At 39.8% G+C, this 20,559-nt stretch overlaps 2 protein-coding genes across 2 annotated transcripts in view; both read right to left on the bottom strand.

Moving 5' to 3' along the window:
- The window catches only part of LOC118427728 (DNA polymerase alpha catalytic subunit-like), a gene marked incomplete in the record, with an annotated part of 24,149 nt that extends 7,460 nt beyond the window's left edge, over nt 1-16,689 (bottom strand). Inside the window, 32 exon segments of the mRNA XM_035837643.1 lie at nt 1-11; nt 685-808; nt 1,222-1,314; nt 1,583-1,738; nt 2,148-2,303; nt 2,724-2,836; nt 3,030-3,132; nt 3,592-3,714; nt 4,356-4,485; nt 4,785-4,969; nt 5,652-5,768; nt 6,195-6,284; nt 6,689-6,750; nt 7,035-7,176; nt 7,773-7,873; nt 8,392-8,456; nt 8,670-8,743; nt 9,215-9,289; nt 9,648-9,761; nt 10,117-10,229; nt 10,649-10,833; nt 11,185-11,353; nt 11,864-12,125; nt 12,842-12,902; nt 13,051-13,100; nt 13,355-13,417; nt 13,700-13,783; nt 14,403-14,446; nt 14,853-14,933; nt 15,343-15,439; nt 15,710-15,819; nt 16,592-16,689. Of these exon segments, the coding sequence (XP_035693536.1) occupies nt 1-11; nt 685-808; nt 1,222-1,314; nt 1,583-1,738; nt 2,148-2,303; nt 2,724-2,836; nt 3,030-3,132; nt 3,592-3,714; nt 4,356-4,485; nt 4,785-4,969; nt 5,652-5,768; nt 6,195-6,284; nt 6,689-6,750; nt 7,035-7,176; nt 7,773-7,873; nt 8,392-8,456; nt 8,670-8,743; nt 9,215-9,289; nt 9,648-9,761; nt 10,117-10,229; nt 10,649-10,833; nt 11,185-11,353; nt 11,864-12,125; nt 12,842-12,902; nt 13,051-13,100; nt 13,355-13,417; nt 13,700-13,783; nt 14,403-14,446; nt 14,853-14,933; nt 15,343-15,439; nt 15,710-15,819; nt 16,592-16,622 (3,384 nt within the window).
- Nucleotides 16,690-17,779: 1,090 nt separating this feature from the next.
- The window catches only part of LOC118427466 (emopamil-binding protein-like), a 3,368-nt gene continuing 588 nt past the window's right edge, over nt 17,780-20,559 (bottom strand). The window contains exons 2-5 of the mRNA XM_035837281.1: nt 20,429-20,498; nt 19,935-20,073; nt 18,615-18,658; nt 17,780-18,158 (exon numbers count right to left, since the gene is read on the bottom strand). Of these exons, the coding sequence (XP_035693174.1) occupies nt 17,968-18,158; nt 18,615-18,658; nt 19,935-20,073; nt 20,429-20,498 (444 nt within the window). The 3' untranslated portion in view covers nt 17,780-17,967. The remainder of the gene's footprint in view (nt 18,159-18,614; nt 18,659-19,934; nt 20,074-20,428; nt 20,499-20,559) is intronic.

Below are 20,559 nucleotides of genomic sequence, written 5' to 3'. Positions count from 1 at the left end.
GCTGAAGGAACCTGAACAAACAATATGAATTTCATAACTACATCATATCACAGCTGTATCAGAAGATTACTCATTGTCGAGTAAATTTTGCTGGGCATTGTCGAGTAAATTTTGCTGGGCATTGTCGAGTAAATTTTGCTGGGCATTACTGTTGAACAAACCAGGAAAGAGTTTCGTCCGTTCTCCGTCTGTAGGAACCGAGAGGCCGGGTGCATTGCAGCAGTTAGACTTTTACTCTTTAATTGCAGACACTTCACTTCAACAAAAAGTCATTCTTGACAGGGCTCTGTGGAGTGTAAGTATGTACTAGCTTAGTCCTGACTTAAGTTTGATAGATAGATACAAGTAGATAACATCAGCAGGGAAACAGTTCTTTCATACACAAGAATTACAGCTTTCTCAGCAATCAAGATAATATAAGCTGAACATGCATTGAGTGGAGTTCCACTTTAATGATGAATTCAATGATCAACATATCCAACAAAAATCCATCCATTCATTTAATTTCTACTATTGCATGAATCATGATATTCAACAATGTACACATGTTGTATAATATCTAAACTCTACACTAAAGGGATTTTAATGATATGTTCCATTTCTGCCCTTAGCACAAAAGATATCAAATCACGTTTTAAAACAATACACAAGAAAACGAAAAGAGATGTTTAATTTCATACTGACCATCAGGGTTCTTGCTGATGGTGAGAGCAGCGTATTTCTTTTTCTTGAGCAGCAGCATCGACTTGAAGACACCATCAATGTCCAACTCCAGCAGTCGGTACAGCTTGTTCACCTCGCTCTTAACCTGGGTAAGACGGTTATTATTTCATTACATTTCTATAGATGTACAATTGTACATGTAGGAAAGGTAAGGGTAAAGGTCCCATAGCCTTTTTGAACCTATATGGGCAGTGGGATGTGTCTTGAGCACGGTATTGGAAGGCACAGCCATCTCTCCCCTTCCACTGCCTTGTGCTTCCCCAACCAAAGTTAGGTACTATTATTCATCTTACTCTTTGGTGAGAAAAGTTGTGTTAGGTCACCGCCATTTTCTCAAAGACACATCTACATGTAGATCTGGCCAGGAATCATACCAATGACTTCTTGATCGGCGAGCCTTACCACTCGGCTATTGGCACCACAGTTTGAAGCCAGCATCAAGCAAACAGGAATGGGGATAAGTTTAAACTGTAGTTGTTCTAGCTGTTCTTGCTGTACCTTGTTGCCGAGTTTGAAGACGTCGTCCCAGTTGGTGCTGTTGGTGTTGATCATGATGGAGTCTGTGTCACCATAGATCACATCCAGGTTCATCTGAGGACACACGACAACTCAGTACACAAGAAATTAATGATCTGTACTATAACTCCATGAAATATCTGTTTTTTTGTGTGTGAATTTCCTTTTTTTTTCATTCATTGTGTATTTCTTTATAATTTTGTCTAGATGCTCTTTCCCAGTGTCTCCCATAAGATTACAGATTTGAATATAGCAGAAAATGGAAGACAGGTAATTGATAATCTTATTATAACTAACATTATCTTAAAGTTCTTTTTTTTGTCTTCCTTAGAAAAATGTGTACCTTCTGCACCAGGTCCTTAGTCTTGAGTAGGATCTCCCTGCCCTTACTGGTGACCAGTGCAGCGAGCGGCTTAGCGTAGAACCTGGAGTAAGTGAACCCCAGACAGCCGTACATGCTGTTGGCTGTCAGCTTCAGGGCCTGCTGGCGGATGTTGTACTGGAAACACATATTAAGAGATATTTGTAAAACAATCAAGAGCAGTACGATACAATAAATAGCACAGTAATCAAATCCTAGTCAATTCAACTAGTAAGTCATCATCTTTGTACTCTGGATTTTTATTTCAACTTCTCTTTAGTTCGAGATTGTTCCTGACAACTTCCTTGAAACATTCTTATTTACATGTATGTTTAAAGCCCCTTGTTCCAAATAATTATGTAGATAAGTTCCAAATATCGTTAATTTTGCTTTTGTCTACTCTGCGGAAAGAATATTACTTCCCTCTTGTCTAAATGTAGTAAGCGGTAATATCTATCTTTGAACTTTATTGTGAAAAACTTTAAATTTGCATCTTCACAATTAAGATGTTAGCTTCTACATGCACTTCAATACCCTCCAAACTGACCTGTAGCTTGAGGTCAGGGTTCAGGTCGGGTTGCTTCATCAGCTGTTTGACCTGCCGTCTCCGCTCCACCAGCTTCCGGATCTCCGTCGGCAACACGCCGGGCTCAAGGTCAGCGTCGGGAAGGTTGGGGAGCTGTTCCTCCTCAGCATCTCCTCCCTGTTACATGTGGAGAATGTTTAAATGTTGTTCCATGAATACATGAAGTTTAACCAGATTGGAAAGGCATTTGAAGGCTCCTTCAGTGTTTACTCCCTTTGTCCTTCAAGAGCAAATTTGTATTTATTATGGGGCTAATTAAGCAATGTGATGAAGGTTCATAATACATGTATGAACATTTTTTTCTTCAAAATAGTAGCATCAATACTTTCAGCATACATCCATTTACCATTGGACTCATATACTGCCAAAGCCTCTAAATTCTTATAAATTTCTACTGACAATGCCAAACCACAGGTATTTGCAGCTACCATCTTTTCACTCTGACTGTAATTTCACCCTCCATATCATCTAAAATTCTCATCATATATTTCTAGAAAAAAATTTCAGGTAAAAAACCTGTGCTGTGCAAGAATGTACCTGTGATTGAGGCACCTCCCTACTGATGGTGGTGAAACAGATGTTGTACTCCTGAATGATGGAGGGGTACAGACTGTTGAAGTCCAGCAGGAGGATGTACTTGTCATAGAAACCTACAGAGAAATAATGTGCACAAAACATTATATGCTTATCCAAAAATGCAGTCCTAAACTAATGCTTCTCAATAAGTTTTCTTTCTGTCATCAAAAGTTTGGTAAGTTCAATTATTTGTGCTGGTTAATGCAGGTAAAAGACCTCTCTTCATCAATTGACACACCTTCAGGCAAAGGCACTTTCCGCTTTTACCTTTTTTTGGCTCCAACACGAGACCCCCAGCGTAAGCCGGCTTCCTCCTGCCCTTCTTGCTGGTTGGTTTTGCCTGGTCGTCGTCATCTGCATCCACATCCACCTAGGAGGGGGTGAGAAAAACTTTTTTAAGCCTAAAAAATCAAATCAATGTCAAATTGTCAATTGTCACTACAAAAATTTACGCATGGGGACTTCATTCCATGATAGGGGGAGACATTAGCTGAGTTTGACGTTCTGAAAGAAAATCCAATCTTCAGCCAGATATACTGGTGGCATAGAAAGTATCAAAGTTGGCCAAGAAGTATAGCCGGCCAAGGAGTGCACATCAGACATTTCTTGATAACAATAACCTGCCTGGAAATAAAGAAAACCTACACTGTTCTGGGTGTGACGATTTTGTGCAAATAAAACTTTTCCAAGATTTACAATAAGCATTCCAAGACTTTCGTATCTACATGTATATTGTTCAAGTCTGGGCAGTTCATACTGATTCATCTTCAACAATTGACAAAGAACCACACAGGACCATGAGAAATTGTCATTCATTAAATAAACCCACCGGGTGTGCGGCTGCTTGCTTCTTTCCGTAAGTCTTGTCGGGTACGATGAAGCCTTTCTCCTGGAAGGCGTGCAGCAGGAGGTATTCGTTCCTCTCCGAGCGACCTCCCATCAACGTGCGACCCTGCAACATGACAACATCCATGTAAAATCTTTACATGCGTAACCCTCCACCACGCATCAAATACCTAGGTGCACCCTAGTCTAAAATTAGGTACACCAAGCTTTTAGAGCCATGATAAACAAGAGCTCTGACTGGCTTGGAGTTGCATGGTTATGGTAACTAGAATCAAACAGGTATTCAGACCTTCAATTTCTGTTACCCCGAGAAAGGGGGGCATCCAAAGCATCGCTTCATTGACGTATGCAGGTGTGATTTTTGATTATTCAGCATTGGAGCTGATTGGGAGAACCTACTTCCTGGTGGCACAAGATGCACCAAGGTGCAGAAAAACTTGAAAATGTCCAGGAGACAAAAGAGGCTGACAGAAGAAGGAAGAAGCGTGAGTTGTATTTGAAAACAGAATTCTGCGTTGCAACATGCAGAAAGCCCTGCAGAAGTCTAGCTGGCCTTGTTACCTATACTTGCACACCGGCAGTGAACAGAACATCCGTTAGGACGAAAAAGACTGTGACTATGAGAGATATTATGTAAATTGATGGCGTTAACATTCATTCATATAGTTACAGGTGCTAGACAGTTCTGCTATGAAGTGATCAGAGGAGCGAACAGAAGGATAAAATGGAAACCCCAAGCAAACCCACCAGAAGGTTTCCGCAGATGTTGGTGATCTGTAGAGCCAGCGGCAGCACGTTCAGCTCACACATGATGTTCAGGGTTAGGCTGGCGTCCACCCACGTCGTCTCGATCAGGTACAGCAGCTTCTGGGAGGTACTGAAATCAGTAGAGGAATTGATTTTAGCTTAACAAGAGCTGAGGCTCCCGGGTCAGGGCGGGCAGGCCGCCTGCCTGGCACGGAAGCACTCAATGTTGGGAGCACTTACAACCGTGCCAGGCAGGGCGTTCCACTCAGGAATGGTGCGTGCGAAAAATGTGTCAGAACGGGCGAAGATGGGTTGGTATTTGTGATTGTGGCTACCCCGGGTGCGCCCTTGGGCTGGTTTAAGTATGTTGCTAGTGTCTATGTTGATGTTATTATTGACTACTTTGTAGAAAAAGGATTAACTCCTTACTTGAACATGTTCTTGACCTCCTCCTGCGGCACCACCTGCCTGTCCTGGTGCAGGATCTGTTTGGTCAGCTCCGTCAGGTCGTAGCTCTTCAGACGGATCAGCTCCTTGGACGAGATCTTCACATCGCAGATCAGCCGGCCGCACGCGGCGCTCTTCTCAACAAAACTGCTTCTACCGCCACCAGACTGAGCCAGGAAATAAATACACGATAAGTTTGTTTGGGCATAACCAGTAAACTGTCAACAATGCATAAGACCAGACTGCAAGGTTTCATCTACAGTCAAGCCTGTATTAGGGGCCACCTCTACAGAGGGGCCACCTGTCCATAGTGGCCACTTTTTGTCGGTCCCTTGGGTATTTTATCTACAAGTTGCCACCTCTATACAGAGGCCACCTGTCTATAGTGGCCAAATTTGTCCGGTCCCTTGAGTGGCCGCTATAGACAGGTTTGACTGTACTACTTATTGGGATGGACCCACAAGTGTGGTAGGTTCTTTTATGTCTTTTAACTCTCCTCAAACAAGGGGTCTCTAGCTTTACATCCTATCCAAGTGGACGTATTTTACCGAAGCTAGAGACTTATTGCCATCGAGTGAAGTAGCTAGGGATTGGACCGGATGTAAAAAGCTTGTCTAAAATGCATAACATTGGGCCTGATAGGGATTCGAATCCCAAATCTTTAAAATTTGCCCATGATACAGTTTCTTTATTCAAAGGAATACATGTATCTCTAGCCTTCAAAAGTAGATATCGAACCTTAAAATAGTTGCTCTGTGTGACTTGATAGGAGTCTATTCAAATACAAATACAAATATGTCAACTTTAATAGCAAATGGGAAATATTACTGTCAGAAATCTGGTACGTACCGAGAGCTTTGGGAAGACCTGTCTCTTGAGCCTGCCTATCCTGGACCAGTGAGGTATTTTACAGGAGTTGATCCGATGGAGCAGCACATCCAGGTCAAATCCATAGATGTCATGGCCCTGGCAGGGAAAAATAAGAACACCAAGAAGATTATGGACCATAATACCCCCGTGAGAGTCTTCATGCTTCAAGAAATTGTTTTTGGAAAGATGGATTTTTCCCAAAAAATTTGATCCCCCCCAACCTAGAAAAAACTCGAGATCATTCAATAATAACTAAAACCAAAATATTAAGATTTTTGATAGCTGACATGAGAAAAAAACTGAAATCTTTTTGTAAAGATTTGTTCAAAAAGAGTTTAGCAGGGATCCCTGGCAAATTGTAACAAAACTGCACAGGTAAACCAGTAATTCTTTTCATAAATATGGCACAAAGCTCCCACATCTAGGTGGAAACAACGAATATCGAAAATATTGACAATTGTTTTAAGGAATGCCATCTAGCCAGTTCCAATAGGACTGGAAGATGACATGGTGAATACATACTATGATGATGTCTGGGTCCAGCTTGTGTACTTTAGCCAGGAAGTATCCCAGGAGAGCTCGCTCTGTGGACATCACCTCCACTCGAGCACCCTGAATGGAAGGGGAAGATAAAGTGGCATTCGCCGCTAATTAATCAAAGCGCACGTAACTTAAAGTTGGAAGCTACCTGAAAAAATAGAGAGTTTGCAGTTGAAACAACCATGGTTGCGTAATTAAAAACATGTTCATTGCAAAAAACATAAAACTATTTAGTGATTTACAGTTGCCAAAGTACCAACATATCCTAACATTTGAATCAAAGGATATTTTATTGCTGCTCCTGCTATTTACATTGACCTGTACTTAGATTGTTAGAAAGCAAAGATGTACAATAAAGGTCTTCATTCATTCATTCATTCAAAAGATGAACTGCATTATGGAAAGGTAAAATCATGATTTAGGTCAGACTCTACTAAAACTATATTACAACAAGCTCTAATTAATAGCAAACCTACATTCTTTCTGATGGCATCTTTGAAATCATAAGGGAAGACACAATCGTTGGGTTTGCTGATAGCTGAAAAAGCAAAGGACAGGAAGAAAGGTCAGTATATACTATATTTCTTGATCTTCAAATTCTACCTACTGGAAAATACAAAAAATGTATGTCCTGCAACAAACTTAGTCAGAAGGTTTGGTTAGTCATAACCAAGAGGGTCTGCATGGGTGATGCTTAAGGGTAAATTAAGGCGAACCGCCAACGGTCAACAAAATTCAGAAGGACTGGCACCGCTTAAAGGTAAATTGACTTTTCATTCGAGCTAAACTTTCAGTTATTTTCATTTTCACTGCCTGCCTCACCACAGAAGTTGTCCTGGAAGGGTGGTTTGGGCGGGGCCTTGTCGATATGGAAACGGGTGTGGACAAGCGCTGCCACAGCAACCACCTCGTTCTGGTGAGTCTTGGGGTTCAGGAGGGTCTGCAGACTCAGGCTCATCACAACCTGCAAGAAAGAAATTTGTTTCTTTATTTGTAAATATATGAGCAATCACTGCCAAAAAGCAGCTCGTTTCCTATTGCAATTCAAAATTGTCCTCAGCTTGATTTTGTCATACCTTGTTTCCTATTGGACATCCCAAATTGTCTTGCTTGAGTAACTGCTTTTTGGCATATCTTATTACCTGGAGGTCTAACCTTCATCATTGTATGAGCAATCACTATTTCTGTTTAAATCGAGGTACATGTACATTGTTTTTTATGTCTCAGATGCCTACCAGGACACACACATACACACACACACAAACTCACTATCCAAATGTCAGCAAATAAGATTACTAGTTGATTTTTAAACTAGCAGGTCAAATTACAAATTGATATGTTAAGTAATCTTTTGTATTCCAGCTTCTCTCTGTTTGCCAGCACATCACCATTAGCATGATTGCAATCACACACATTTACAACACCGAAGGGTGAAAAAGTTCAGGTGAAGATAACATAACCGTACAACTTGAAATACTGTCTTTATTTTTTTAGGATCACTGGAAAAATAAAACCACAGCTAACATTTTAAGATTCACAGTAAAGCACCAGTGAACTCACCATTGGTGGCGGAGTAAGGGTTTCCGCTGTGACTGACACGTGAGCAGCCTTTGTCACAAAAGCCTCCACCTTACACCACGAGATCGGCTGGTTCGGTTTTTCTGCAGAATAAAGAAGATGACTTAAGTCATGAAATTACTGCAGACATCCATTTCCTTAAGGCAAAGTGTGGTTACACAAAGTATTTTTTGTCAGTGATGTCTAGGCAATTTTACCGGCCATATAATTTGCTGCCAATATAACACAAGATAGTTCACTACAGAAAGTGAAGTTACTTTCAACTCAGGTTAATTGAACATTCTGGGTACCACATACTGTGCTTTCTTGATTTCATATGAAAGAATTAATAATATCAGCATAAAGTGATCAAGCCAGCGTCACATACAACATGTAGCAGGAAAATCGCATGCCTAGCAAATCTGCAAACTCCATGTAGAACAGCAATATGTCTTATGTCCTCTTGACTTACTACACGATTTTTACAGATTGAAAGATGTTCATATGTCACTGAACCTTGTCCAATGTAACAGTAGATTTTCAAGCGAAAATATGCTTCACTAACATATTCCTCCACAGGTCATTGAAACTGTTAGCAATAGGAATATCAAAATGAACTTACGAGGTAGTTTAATATCCAGCCAACAGGGGCCTTTGATTCTCCTCTCCAGTAAAAACAGTTCCGTGCTGTAGGGGCAATATTAATTACAATGTTAACATTTACCTAACAATGTAAAAATCTGACACCTTAATGCACAGAATGAACAAGAATGAATAAAACCCAAACTTCACAACATAAAAAATCTTAAGATTTGTGATTTTTTGTATAGTCTGTTTAGATAAAATATAACATACACATACATGTGTTATCTACTTTAGAATGACAAAATTCCCCATTACCTTGAAGTATTTGTACCGAACACATGGCTGAAGGTTTCCCCTTTCAGGTCTGCTGGCAGAGCTGGAAGGTCACTCTGTGGTGGACAGATAATAGAAATTTATGGTGAGCACAACTGCTATGATGAGCACACACAATTACTAGCAAGTTAACCCGCTTTTAAGCAGCCGTGATTTTGAAAAAAAAAAAAGCACTGCATTCACTGGTAGGGCCGAAAATGTCTTAGAAATGTCAAGCGGACACAAGACATTCCCAAGTTTCCGAATTTTTTCACCAAATCCAGCAGGCGACTGGATCCGGCAGGTCAACGGATCCGTCAGCTGACCAATCCGGCACATCACCGGAAACGGCCGCTTCACGGATCCGGCAGGTCAGCGGAACTGGCAGGAGATTGTCCAAAAAGAGAACCTCATTTACCCACTCATGGGAAGGGCAGACATGATTGGCCAAAAAAGAGAACTACATTAACTTACTCATCAAGGGAAAAGTGGCTACATGTATGATTGGCCATAAAAAGAACAACCTGAGTCCTGAATACAATACTCACAGAATATCGGACTTCCAGATAGTCAGACTCCACTGGAACGTCCAGCTTTTCAAACGCGTACTGCTTGGTCACTTTCTAGAGAGACGAATACAAATATGCAATCAGATTGAGACAAGGACAATTGACAATTCCTTGTGGGAAACACTAGCGCAGTAAATCATTTCTCTTACATTACACAAAAATGTACAACACAAAATGTGGAGACATGTCAGAAGGTATTGTTGGAATGCTTAAATTCTTTTGAAGAAAATGAATAAAGATGAAGCCTGACATAACAAAAAGTACAGTCAACTTACACATTATAAGCTACAAAATACAAATTCAATTTCTAAAGTAGTCTAAAAATTCCATTCATCAAACAGTAATGGTTAACATGAGTAAATCTGTGATTTTTCTAATGCCTGATAATCTGTTTCTTGTGATCATGTCTTACCCTGGAGTTGAATTTCATAATCTTGTGTTTTGAGGAAATTTTCTCGTCAAACTCTTGGTAAACGTCCATGATGCTGACTGGTACCCCAGTGTCATCTCCATTCTTGAACAACCTCTGAAACAACAATACAACTTGTAAATACAGAAAGAATAATATCATTGTATATCCGTACTGAAGGAATTGTGTATCTGTGTATTTGTTGTTACAGTTAATACTTCAAGAATTGCATCGGCTGTTTGTGTGGGTAACAACCCAGTTTGGTGCTTATCAATTTACTAACCTGATGAAAACAGTAGTGCAAGATTTTTCATTCATTTATTAATCACCACTCCAGGCCATGAATTGTATAATGTATTTTCTTCATATATAATGAGCAATGAAAAATGTGTAATAAGCAAGGAAAAATGTGGAAACAAACCATTATAAAGAACTGTTACTGTAAATAACAGAAATTGAAGGTGATACTTACGGTTTCCCGAGGCAGGAGGAAGATGGACCTCTCGATGTTCCTGACCACGACACAACAGCTGACGTGGGCGCGTGCTGACTCTATCCACACCTTACCGAACATGTACACAACACCTGGGGGAAGGGCAATGTTTCAGTCATTTGGAAAATGGTAGTACCGTACAGAAAAGAAATGAGGTAAACATGAAGTTCTGCTACAGTACCATATATAAGAAAACTGCCAGGGGGCCAAATTAATTTCTTTGGTAGTCCAAGTCCTACCCACATACATGTACATGTACTGGAGCTACATGTATGCTGCTAAATTACAAGCAAAGTTACACCACTACATGCACAGTAGCTAGCAATCTCATGCTTTGGATACCAAAGATAGCAAGGACATTCACATCTTGGAAGACCATGACATCTAGTTTTTCTACACTTTATTCTGTATCACTACAGTGCTACAAAAATATTCTCACAGCAAAAACCTCCTTTTCTACTTCATCACAAAAATAACTCACTACAAAAATACACAAATCTACAGTACATACCAGGCCGCTTGTACTGATCCTCATATGCGTCAATCCAGTAGAACCTGAGCACGCTCTCTCCCTCCTGATTGGTCACCAGCGGCAGGGAGGAGGAGTCGACTTTCACGTCCGTCACCACCGACTCAGCCGATCCCATCTCACCCTTGATCGTCTCCCACCCGCTGCCGGAGATCACCTGGTCCTCACTGTAAATATACAAACAAACACTAGCAAACAAACAAGGAACTGAAGCTTTTCTTAATGTACGACATGTTTTCTTAAACAATACTGTAAATTAATCATAGTTTTACTGTACTTGTAAATTTTGCAGCACAGTTCACAGTATGTTTGGGTTCGCAATTGAAACAACTAGTATGGAATACAGGTCACCTCAAGAGCCATTCTGCCCATCCCATTCCAAGACCACAAAGTGGCATTTCCTAATAGTAATGAATAAAATGTGCCACAATCCTACAGCTGTAAGTACACCATCATGCATATGGCAGACTCCCTATTCTTAACAATCTTTTAAAAATTCCTGACGTAAAATAACTTACAAGGGCCTCTTCTCCTGCTTGACCTTTTGATGCTCCTCTGGCTCAGATTTGACCTTCACTTGATCTTGATCTTCAGGTTCCTGTTTGACCTTTGATACTTCCTCTGACATCTGTCCATCAAAGTCGTCATCGTTGAAATCTATGTCTCCAAAGTCAACACCAGCATTGTCTATAGATAACAAGGGTGCAAATTTATTAAAACAAATTAAGTTAACTATCAACTACCAAAACTGTCAGCAAATCCACAAAAAAGTAATTTTGATTTCTTAAAATTCTGCATTCTGTGTTGATTCTACATGCTGTAGTTACCATACTCGTAAGTGGATTTGCCTGTTGTACGTATGCAGAAAAAAATCTATTTTGAGCTAATCATTTAAGCTGGCTGTCACGCAGCTTACCATGGCCTCCCGAGTTAGTCGTGCGCAAGGTCAACTTTGGTTAGCAATTGGTCTGCAAGGTTCAATCAATCCGCAAGGTTGCAAATTAAAAAAAAAAAATGTTGTGAATGTCATATTCTTCTTGGATGCGACCAGAGGATCGAACTGGAGCTATAATAGGATAGATTTACAGGCTACTCCCAAACCAGTGATGACCTTAATTGAGGAGAAGTCAGGAGAAAAGTCGTGGGAAGGTCCTTTATGTGTGTCAAAGGCTTTACAGTACTCTTCAACATTCAAACCTTGAATATCATTTCCTCCTTCATCCTGAGCTTCTTCTACATCCATCTCCTCTTCCTCCTCTGGTGGCTCCTCCTTAACCTTCACCGCTGCCTTCTTCTTCGCTCCTGCTGATGGAGGCCTGAAGGTCGCGGGAGGTCGCGCAGAGCGGGAGGGGGGTGTGGTCTGGATGTCCTCAGATTGAGGCTTGGGGCGGGGCTTTGCGGAGCTCGGTGAGGATAGGGTGTAGCTGAGGTTCGTGGTGGGAACTCGAGCTCTGGTGGCCTGTCAGCAAAAAATACAACAAAACTGATATTGAGAGAGTCAGTAAATACAACAAAACTTATTAGACAGGGCTCAAAATACAGTTCATATGTGAACGAGATGTTTTTTGTCACCTGAATGCTTTTAATGATGTAAACTAGCATTGGAAATCCTGCCTATTTGTCCACTGTAAAAGAAAAGTTTTTAAGTAAATAAACCATTTCTCTCTTTTTCTCTTTCATATGGACTTTTGGGCAAACCAATTTGGGCTGATTTTTGACTGTGCCATTATAAACTATATGACACAGGCTATTCTTGACAAACCTTCGTTGTATTTACTTGTTTGAAATGTAGAAATATGTAGAATTTGGCAAAGTGTTTATCACAGTTTTTCAGGGGTCAAATCGGTACTGTGCATGATGACAAGTGATACACACAGACTTCAGGATTCCAACTACAAATCTGACGAAGAGTGCTCTCTTATCGTTTTGCTGACATTCTACTTTGTATAATTTATATTACGTGTATATCTTTTACCACATTTCTGTGAACGTAATTAAGTGCACCAATTGCCCAAAATGAATTTTGGAGCCCTATCAGAAGATTAAGTCTATGGTTTATGAGTCTTGGTGTCAATACATTCAGCATCCGCATCTTGTATATTATCATGGTATTACACAAGTGAATCCTCTGTACAATTACCTATCTGGAAAATAGACAAATGGATAAAAGTTTACCTGAGGTCTCTTGGGTGTTGTCTTTGCAGCAAAGGGGTTCACTGGGGCAGCACCACTAGGCCTACAGGTAGACAAATTTCACAAACTGTGAATCTAACAAGAGGTTACCACATTAAATGAAATCATGGTCAGATGTCATATGTTTCAACTGTGTAAGATAATAAGCATTTGAAATTTTTATTCATCTTTTTCAATATTGAAAAGATTACCTCATTGAAGCTGGTTTCATTCTCTTTGGAGCTGGTCCTCCTGATCTGGACTGTTTTGAGATGGAACAACAATAAACAAACAGGAGAGCAATACATGTGCAAGTTTACTTTAGCTAGTGCCTTGTCACTGGAGTTACATTTGAGAATCTTTCATCATACTTTCATAACTCTATTCATCAAGTACTACTGAGAAATATCCAGGGGAAAGTCAAGGAAATATTTTTTTTTACTCATACTTGCTTCTGTACTTCATTTTAACAACTATCATTTCAAGTATCTAAAATAACATAACTGATATCTTTACCTCAGCATGCATCTCCTGTAAGATGTCTCCCAACAGCTCATCTTCATCAAGCTTCACATCCTTCTGTTAGAAAAAAATCAAGCAAGATCCAGCTCCATTAGATGTCACCAGACTAACAATAGCTGCCAGCATTGCAATGCACTAGTTACATGTACATGATGTACATCTGCACTACCCAGTACCTCCTAGCCCCATCAGTTTATGAACAGAACTACACAAATGTATGTACATTGTATATGTCAAAATATGGTATTACATGTCAATCAGTGATCTTTTATAGGTTGCACTCAACATAGAAAACTGGTTTGTTACACCTAAAGGCAAAAGAAAACAGAAAAGGAGTACCTCGGTCTTAGCTTTCTTGGCAGCGCTGGACTGGAACATGGACATGATGCTGTTGTTGGGCTTGATGACGGGCTTCTTCACCATCTGTAAGGTATAGTTTTCAGGATTCATCAAAGTCTTTAATGTTTGCTTTGATGATTCATCTGTTAGAGTAGAGTAGATCTCCCACCACTGTTCAGTACGCGTCCTTATACCCCTGTCACATTACCTACGATCTTTGGACGCATCGATGAAAGATCAGCCATATTTAAGACCGACAAAGGGTTGCGCGATTTCGTTCACCTGAAAATCGTCCTTGTCACATGTTATGCCATACTTTGCACCTTGTATAATTGTTATACTATGAAGTTATTATTATAAGTGAGGCCCGGGCGATTGCCGCAGAATCGTCGTCCGATCGATTTTTGCCAAATGTGACAGGGGTAATAGGAACGCGGTACACTTAGGCAAAGTGAATCTAGAAGTAGGGACTCGAACTGAATACACGCTGTGTCTGTTCATTACAGATGTGTATGTGTGCGAGGAGGGATACAGCCTTGTGATCATCAACAGTAAGTCCTTTATATCCTTTAAGGGTCATTGTAATACATTAAATTTTTATGAAATGATAGCAAATAAGGGGATAAGTGTAATCATAAGTACATTCAGAATATAGTATCCAAGTATATTTAATACAGGTTTACAATAGACATGACTAACTTACTGGTTTGGCAGCTTTCTTTTGCCCTGGTCCAGTTTTCTTCTTGTCTGTGATAATCAGAAAAAAAGAAAACTATTGCTTCAGTCAAGTTCAGTCAAATATCAGCATTTCAAAACAAATACTAAGAATTTACTTCAAACACTTGATATACAACATTGTACACTTGTAGTTGCAATAAAATGTACTCTTACAATTTATCTCAATGTGACGATGTGATCTAGGTTTGACACATGTCGGCAACCCTAACAAATATCCTATGCTCATGCATGTGCCAAGTAGAGAGAAAACAGTCATGATGTACCATTTTTAAAGAGTAACTAGGCCATGGGATCAAACCCACAACCAAACACATGTGAGCAAGTATTAAACCAAGAAATGTAAGTTGCCTGCTCCAGGTATAGACCATGATAATAAACAGTTATCTAATTGTGAAGGAAATACTTCAAGGCTGACCCTTTGCCGATGGTGCATCACTTCCACCAGCGATGTCGTCATCAAATATCTCCCTCCCATCCTCAACATAACCACTGCCATCTGGAACACAGGGAATAACAACTTCATGTGAGTTGCCAAGATATCACACATGCACTCATGAACATACAATTCATACGGTATCTAGTAAAACTTTAACATTTCACAAACATATAATTTCTGAGTATAAAGTTAATATGCAACTTTTCAATCTATGAACACTAATACAGCAACATTACAAATTGGTTCAACAAATCAACTTTTATTGTTTACTAGTACATGGTTGAGGAGAACCACACAAGCACATTCCCACCACAATAATCGATAAGAGAAGGCGTCTTTACCAGTGTGAGTGGATCAAACCCGACAGTCTGGGATTGCCCAGCTTGTACTAAATACACAACATTGTAGTGTTACTTCTTAAGGCAGGTAACCTGTCATACGAACTAATATTAAGTAATAAAGCACTCACCATCGTCTATAATCCAATCATCTTCCTGTCTGGTCCTGACAACGTCTGAATACTCATCTTCATTTACCTCCTCATAAACATTCTCTAGTTCATCAACCTAAGAAAGAGAAAAGCTGTCATCAAAATGAACTTAAACTATGCATGAGTAAAACACTTCTAAGAATGATTTCTGCACCATAACAGGTGCCTTTAAGGCTTCAACACATCGGATCATGACACTACAAAGTATAGCATTTACATGCAGAATGCAAAGGATGTAGGCAGGCAAAAGAGAACAAAAATTTTCTTGGTGGTTTTGAATTTTGAAAACCATGAACATAAAGGCAAACTTTAAAAAGTTAAATAAACATGTTAAACTAAATCTTACCTCATATTTGACTTTTTCTCCCTTCTTCACTTTCTTCAGTTTCTCTAGTGCAGCAAGTCGTCCAGTTTTGTCCTTCCTGGTCCGACGGGACCTTGTCGCAGCAAGAGATTCTGGAATTCGACACAAAATGCATTAATGTTTTTCTGTTTGACACCATTCAGGGCTGTCTAATTTATTTGATTTTGATGATGTAATGCTGACCAGTGGGTCATACATGTACATGTGACCTATGACCAAAAGGTAGAAATAGTAGATATTGGACAAATAGACATGGGGACATACATAATTTGTAGGAACATCAGATAAGTCAGGACACAACTCTCTCTCAATCAGTAAATGAGAGTCTCATTTCCATAACTTATCTTGCAAATTTTTGGCAAACGTGCCAACATTTGTACCGCCTATTTTTCAATATCACTGCTACAAAATTTTCTTCAACTAAACATGTAGGACATGTAAAAAAGACTTGCTCTTTGGCAACGAGAGAGTTTTATTCGAGTTATTCGACACAAAAAAGTTACCGCCCCCCTCCCCACACAAGACTACCATCGAAACAAAGCACTATTGGCATTAAACCAATATTTTATGAATACAAGAATACAACGTATACACGAAGTCTAAGGTCGAATAAAATCCTGACAAAACAGGAAACTCTGTTTTGTTAGCTTTGTCATATAACGTGTTATGAAAAGAAATTTCATCGCGCGCCTTTATTTTCTTTCTGGTCGGCAGACCAACTTCCGTAGCTCTAAAATCTGAAAGGGCTTCTTAAATTTCAGACGGTTTCACGCATACACTCTCTATAGTCTTCTGAAACATTCATTTGTACATTCTGTAGATATCATACCATATAAATCGATTTATTTGAAAGTATATTCCTACCTGTCACCGGTTGTTGGTCGTCGTCCGCCATCTTCAAAATTTGGCGCGAAGTGTTGGCCGACAAGGTGCCGAGTGCCCCGGAGTTATACGAAGATGACGTAATTATGGCGGGAGAAGTCTGTGACCTTTGACCGTTGTAATTGTTTGCCTGATGACTTCTCTATTGTACAGCAATGTTGGATGCAGCACTCAGACCAAGGACGTTACATCAGGATGTAACGTCCTTGCTCAGACCTAACAATATAGAATTTTCTTACTTTCATCTTGATATATAAGCAAACGGCGCTTAGGGTTCTTAAAGATGACACAAAAAGATTTATGAAATGGTTTTTGAATTGGAAAAGGAGTACTAACATTTGCAAGCTAAAATGTCATTCTTAGAAAATCCTCCTCCTAACGCCCGGTCCCCAACGGCATTACCTTTGTTTTGACACGACTGTGGTTCCTCTGCGTAGGAGAATGTAGAAAATAAATTATCTCACTACTTGAAATGACCAAATGTATAAATACTGTGTGTATGTTTTAACTTCCTTGTTTTGAATGACAAAATGTACAAATATGATGAAAGAAAATCATTGTTTTAACTGTAATTGTTTCCATAATTTCCGCTGTGAAGTTGCCTAGTGAACATTCACACTGCAAAAGTAACCTTATATTCATTGTGAAGAAATGTGAAAGTTTACAAAAAAAATTTTCTCCATGTATAAAATTAATACATTTATTTACATTGTTAATCAGACACATTCCTATAGGTTATGTAGCTACTGCTGACTACTAAATGTTACATTCTATTTCAAACTGGATCAGTATATTAGTTTGATGCTTAAGATTCAGCATTCATTTGCATGATTGTGAAGACAATAGGGTGGCACATGTAACGTTACCTATATGTATCACTGAACAATTTTACACAAATCTTGATTAAAATGTATTGTTACAATAGCCTGCTATCAGACAATAGCATCAAAAGATCACTACCACTATCAGGGTAATTACCCTTACACAATGATAATCTACTATTATTTCCGTTTACCTTTCCAGGGATAAAATTTCACAGGAGTGGCAAGTTGAAAACAATAGTGTACCAAAAAAACATATTCCCAGTTCATGATTGCACTGTGGAGAGTAGCACAGTGAAAACTACAAATTGTAAGCTCAACCACTTTAATTTTCATTTCAAGATTTACAGTAAGTACCCGAGTTCTCAAATCAAAAGCTACTGTTATTGAACTTTGACTACCCAACAAACTGAATCAAGAGGGGTATTAAAAGAGACCAAGGAGATTTTTACCTCCTTAGAGAGAACTGTAATGTTCTTGGCCAATTTGCCCAAGCCTACATATAATTAACCTCTCCCATATCTTGATGACTTCTGACTATTTCTGTTTTGTTTTTCTGGTTCCCCTGTGAAGGTCCCTGAGTTCCCCCCATGACTGCAGCATCAGTAGCCCAGGCACCACCACCCACAGGCCGTTGAAGAAGATCAGATAGATCCACAGGTACAGGGCGTTACTGGTGTCCAGACTGGGGCTGCCTGTCAGCCACTCGGGGCAGAATGTCATCCAACCTGAAAGAAAAGGAATGTTTGAGAGGAACCAAAGAAATTGATGGCAACTTATTTAGGACAACACAAATCAATAGATTTCTTGGTTACATGTGTAGCACACTGCAATCTACACCATGGTCAGACATATATACACAGTTACATTCTGACCTGGGGTAGACTTTGGCTGGCTACACTCCAGGATAGCCTGACTAAAATCAAGCCCCTAGCGGCCGGCCCGACAATTGCCGCCACCCGTAGTCTCGGGGGGAGGGGGTCATTAAGCCCAGCCGGCGAGAGCTTGTGTAAACACAGGCTACACTCCAGGACATAGAATTCTTTCTGATGGTAAGAAAAAAAAAATTAAGATCACATGTGCCATCTATGATAGGAATCAACTTAATGCTATTAGTCATTTTAAATATCAACAATTTTGATTTGAGGAAAAACAGTCGGCATCCCATATGTGACTCAACTCACCTCCATAGAGCTCACAGACACACAGAGTAATCTGCACAATGTGCCTGCAAAGGCAATAGCATTCAACAGTTATTAAAACATTAATAACTTACATATACAAAATGAAATTATGACCTGATGACCTGTCCTGTTTAACACCTGTTTTATTATTGCCTGTAATATATTCCCTTAAGAGAAGGTGTAGATTACCTGTAATGTTTGTCCTTGCAGATTGCGTAGACAGCCACCAGACACAGGAGTCCGTATAACACGACTGTCATGTTTGTTACCTGTAATGTTTACTACCTGTAACATTTATTACCTGCTATGTTTATTACCTGTAATGTTTGTCCTTGCAGATGGCGTAGACAGCCACCAGACACAGGAGTCCGTCTAACACGACCGTCATGTTTATTATCTGTTACTGTCATGTTTATTACATGTACCTGTAATGTTTATCCTTACAGATGGCGTAGACAGCCACCAGACACAGGAGTCCGTCTAACACGACCGTCATGTTTATTATCTGTTACTGTCATGTTTATTACATGTACCTGTAATGTTTATCCTTACAGATGGCGTAGACAGCCACCAGACACAGGAGTCCGTCTAACACGACCGTCATGTTTATTATCTGTTACTGTCATGTTTATTACATGTACCTGTAATGTTTATCCTTACAGATGGCGTAGACAGCCACCAGACACAGGAGTCCGTCTAACACGACCGTCATGTTTATTATCTGTTACTGTCATGTTTATTACATGTACCTGTAATGTTTATCCTTACAGATGGCGTAGACAGCCACCAGACACAGGAGTCCGTCTAACACGACCGTCATGTTTATTATCTGTTACTGTCATGTTTATTACATGTACCTGTAATGTTTATCCTTACAGATGGCGTAGACAGCCACCAGACACAGGAGTCCGTCTAACACGACCGTCATGTTTATTATCTGTTACTGTCATGTTTATTACATGTACCTGTAATGTTTATCCTTACAGATGGCGTAGACAGCCACCAGACACAGGAGTCCGTCTAACACGACTGTCATGTTTATTATCTGTTACTGTCATGTTTATTACATGTACCTGTAATGTTTATCCTTACAGATGGCGTAGACAGCCACCAGACACAGGAGTCCATCCAACACGACTGTCATGTTTATTACCTGTAATGCCAAGTTTATTACCTGTAACTTTTATTACCTGTAATGCTTGTCCTTGCAGATGGCGTAGACGGCCACCAGACACAGGAGTCCGTATAACACGACTGTCAATTGTTTGTTACCTGTAATGTTTACTACCTGTAACATTTATCACCTGCTATGTCTGTTACCTGTAATGTTTGTCCTTACAGATGGCGTAGACGGCCACCAGACACAGGAGTCCGTCTAACACGACTGTCAGGATCTCCAGAGACACGATGGTGGGGTCAGAGTGCAGCCAGCGGGAGTCAGCCTTGCCATACTCCTTCCCTGGGGGAAATACTTAAGGGTTATTCGACTCAATGTCTCTCCTTAAGATTAAATCATCTCTAAAGGAATATAAAGGAGGATAAAAAAGGAACTTTATTCTAACCTCCTTGGATTCCATAATCACCAAGTGACTTAGCGAGCAAAGCAGAACACGTAATTCATTCTTGATTCTGTGGTTCAAATTGTTTTTAAAAAATTGGGAGTATTGTATCGTATTTCAATTCTTTTTTTCTAAAATAATACTACGTCCTCAGACACCTCCCCCCAATTATTAAGACAACATTATATCAAAAGATTATCAGGTCTATTATTCTACTTTCTTCTGTATTTTTTATGAAAATCACAAGTTCCTTACACACTTCCGTCAGCAGGCTGTCTGATTTCGCCACTGTTCCAACAAGGGAGAAGTATACAAATGGTCCCTCCTGGAATAAAGATACACAGTGAAGTAATAAAATCCCTTCTTTCTTGTGACACCCCCCCCCC

The sequence above is a fragment of the Branchiostoma floridae genome, chromosome 12 (assembly GCF_000003815.2).
Source record: "Branchiostoma floridae strain S238N-H82 chromosome 12, Bfl_VNyyK, whole genome shotgun sequence".
NCBI classification, from domain to species: Eukaryota; Metazoa; Chordata; class Leptocardii; order Amphioxiformes; family Branchiostomatidae; genus Branchiostoma; species Branchiostoma floridae.
The sequence above is the reverse complement of the archived record's forward strand: the minus strand, read 5'-3'. Positions and strand labels throughout refer to the sequence as shown.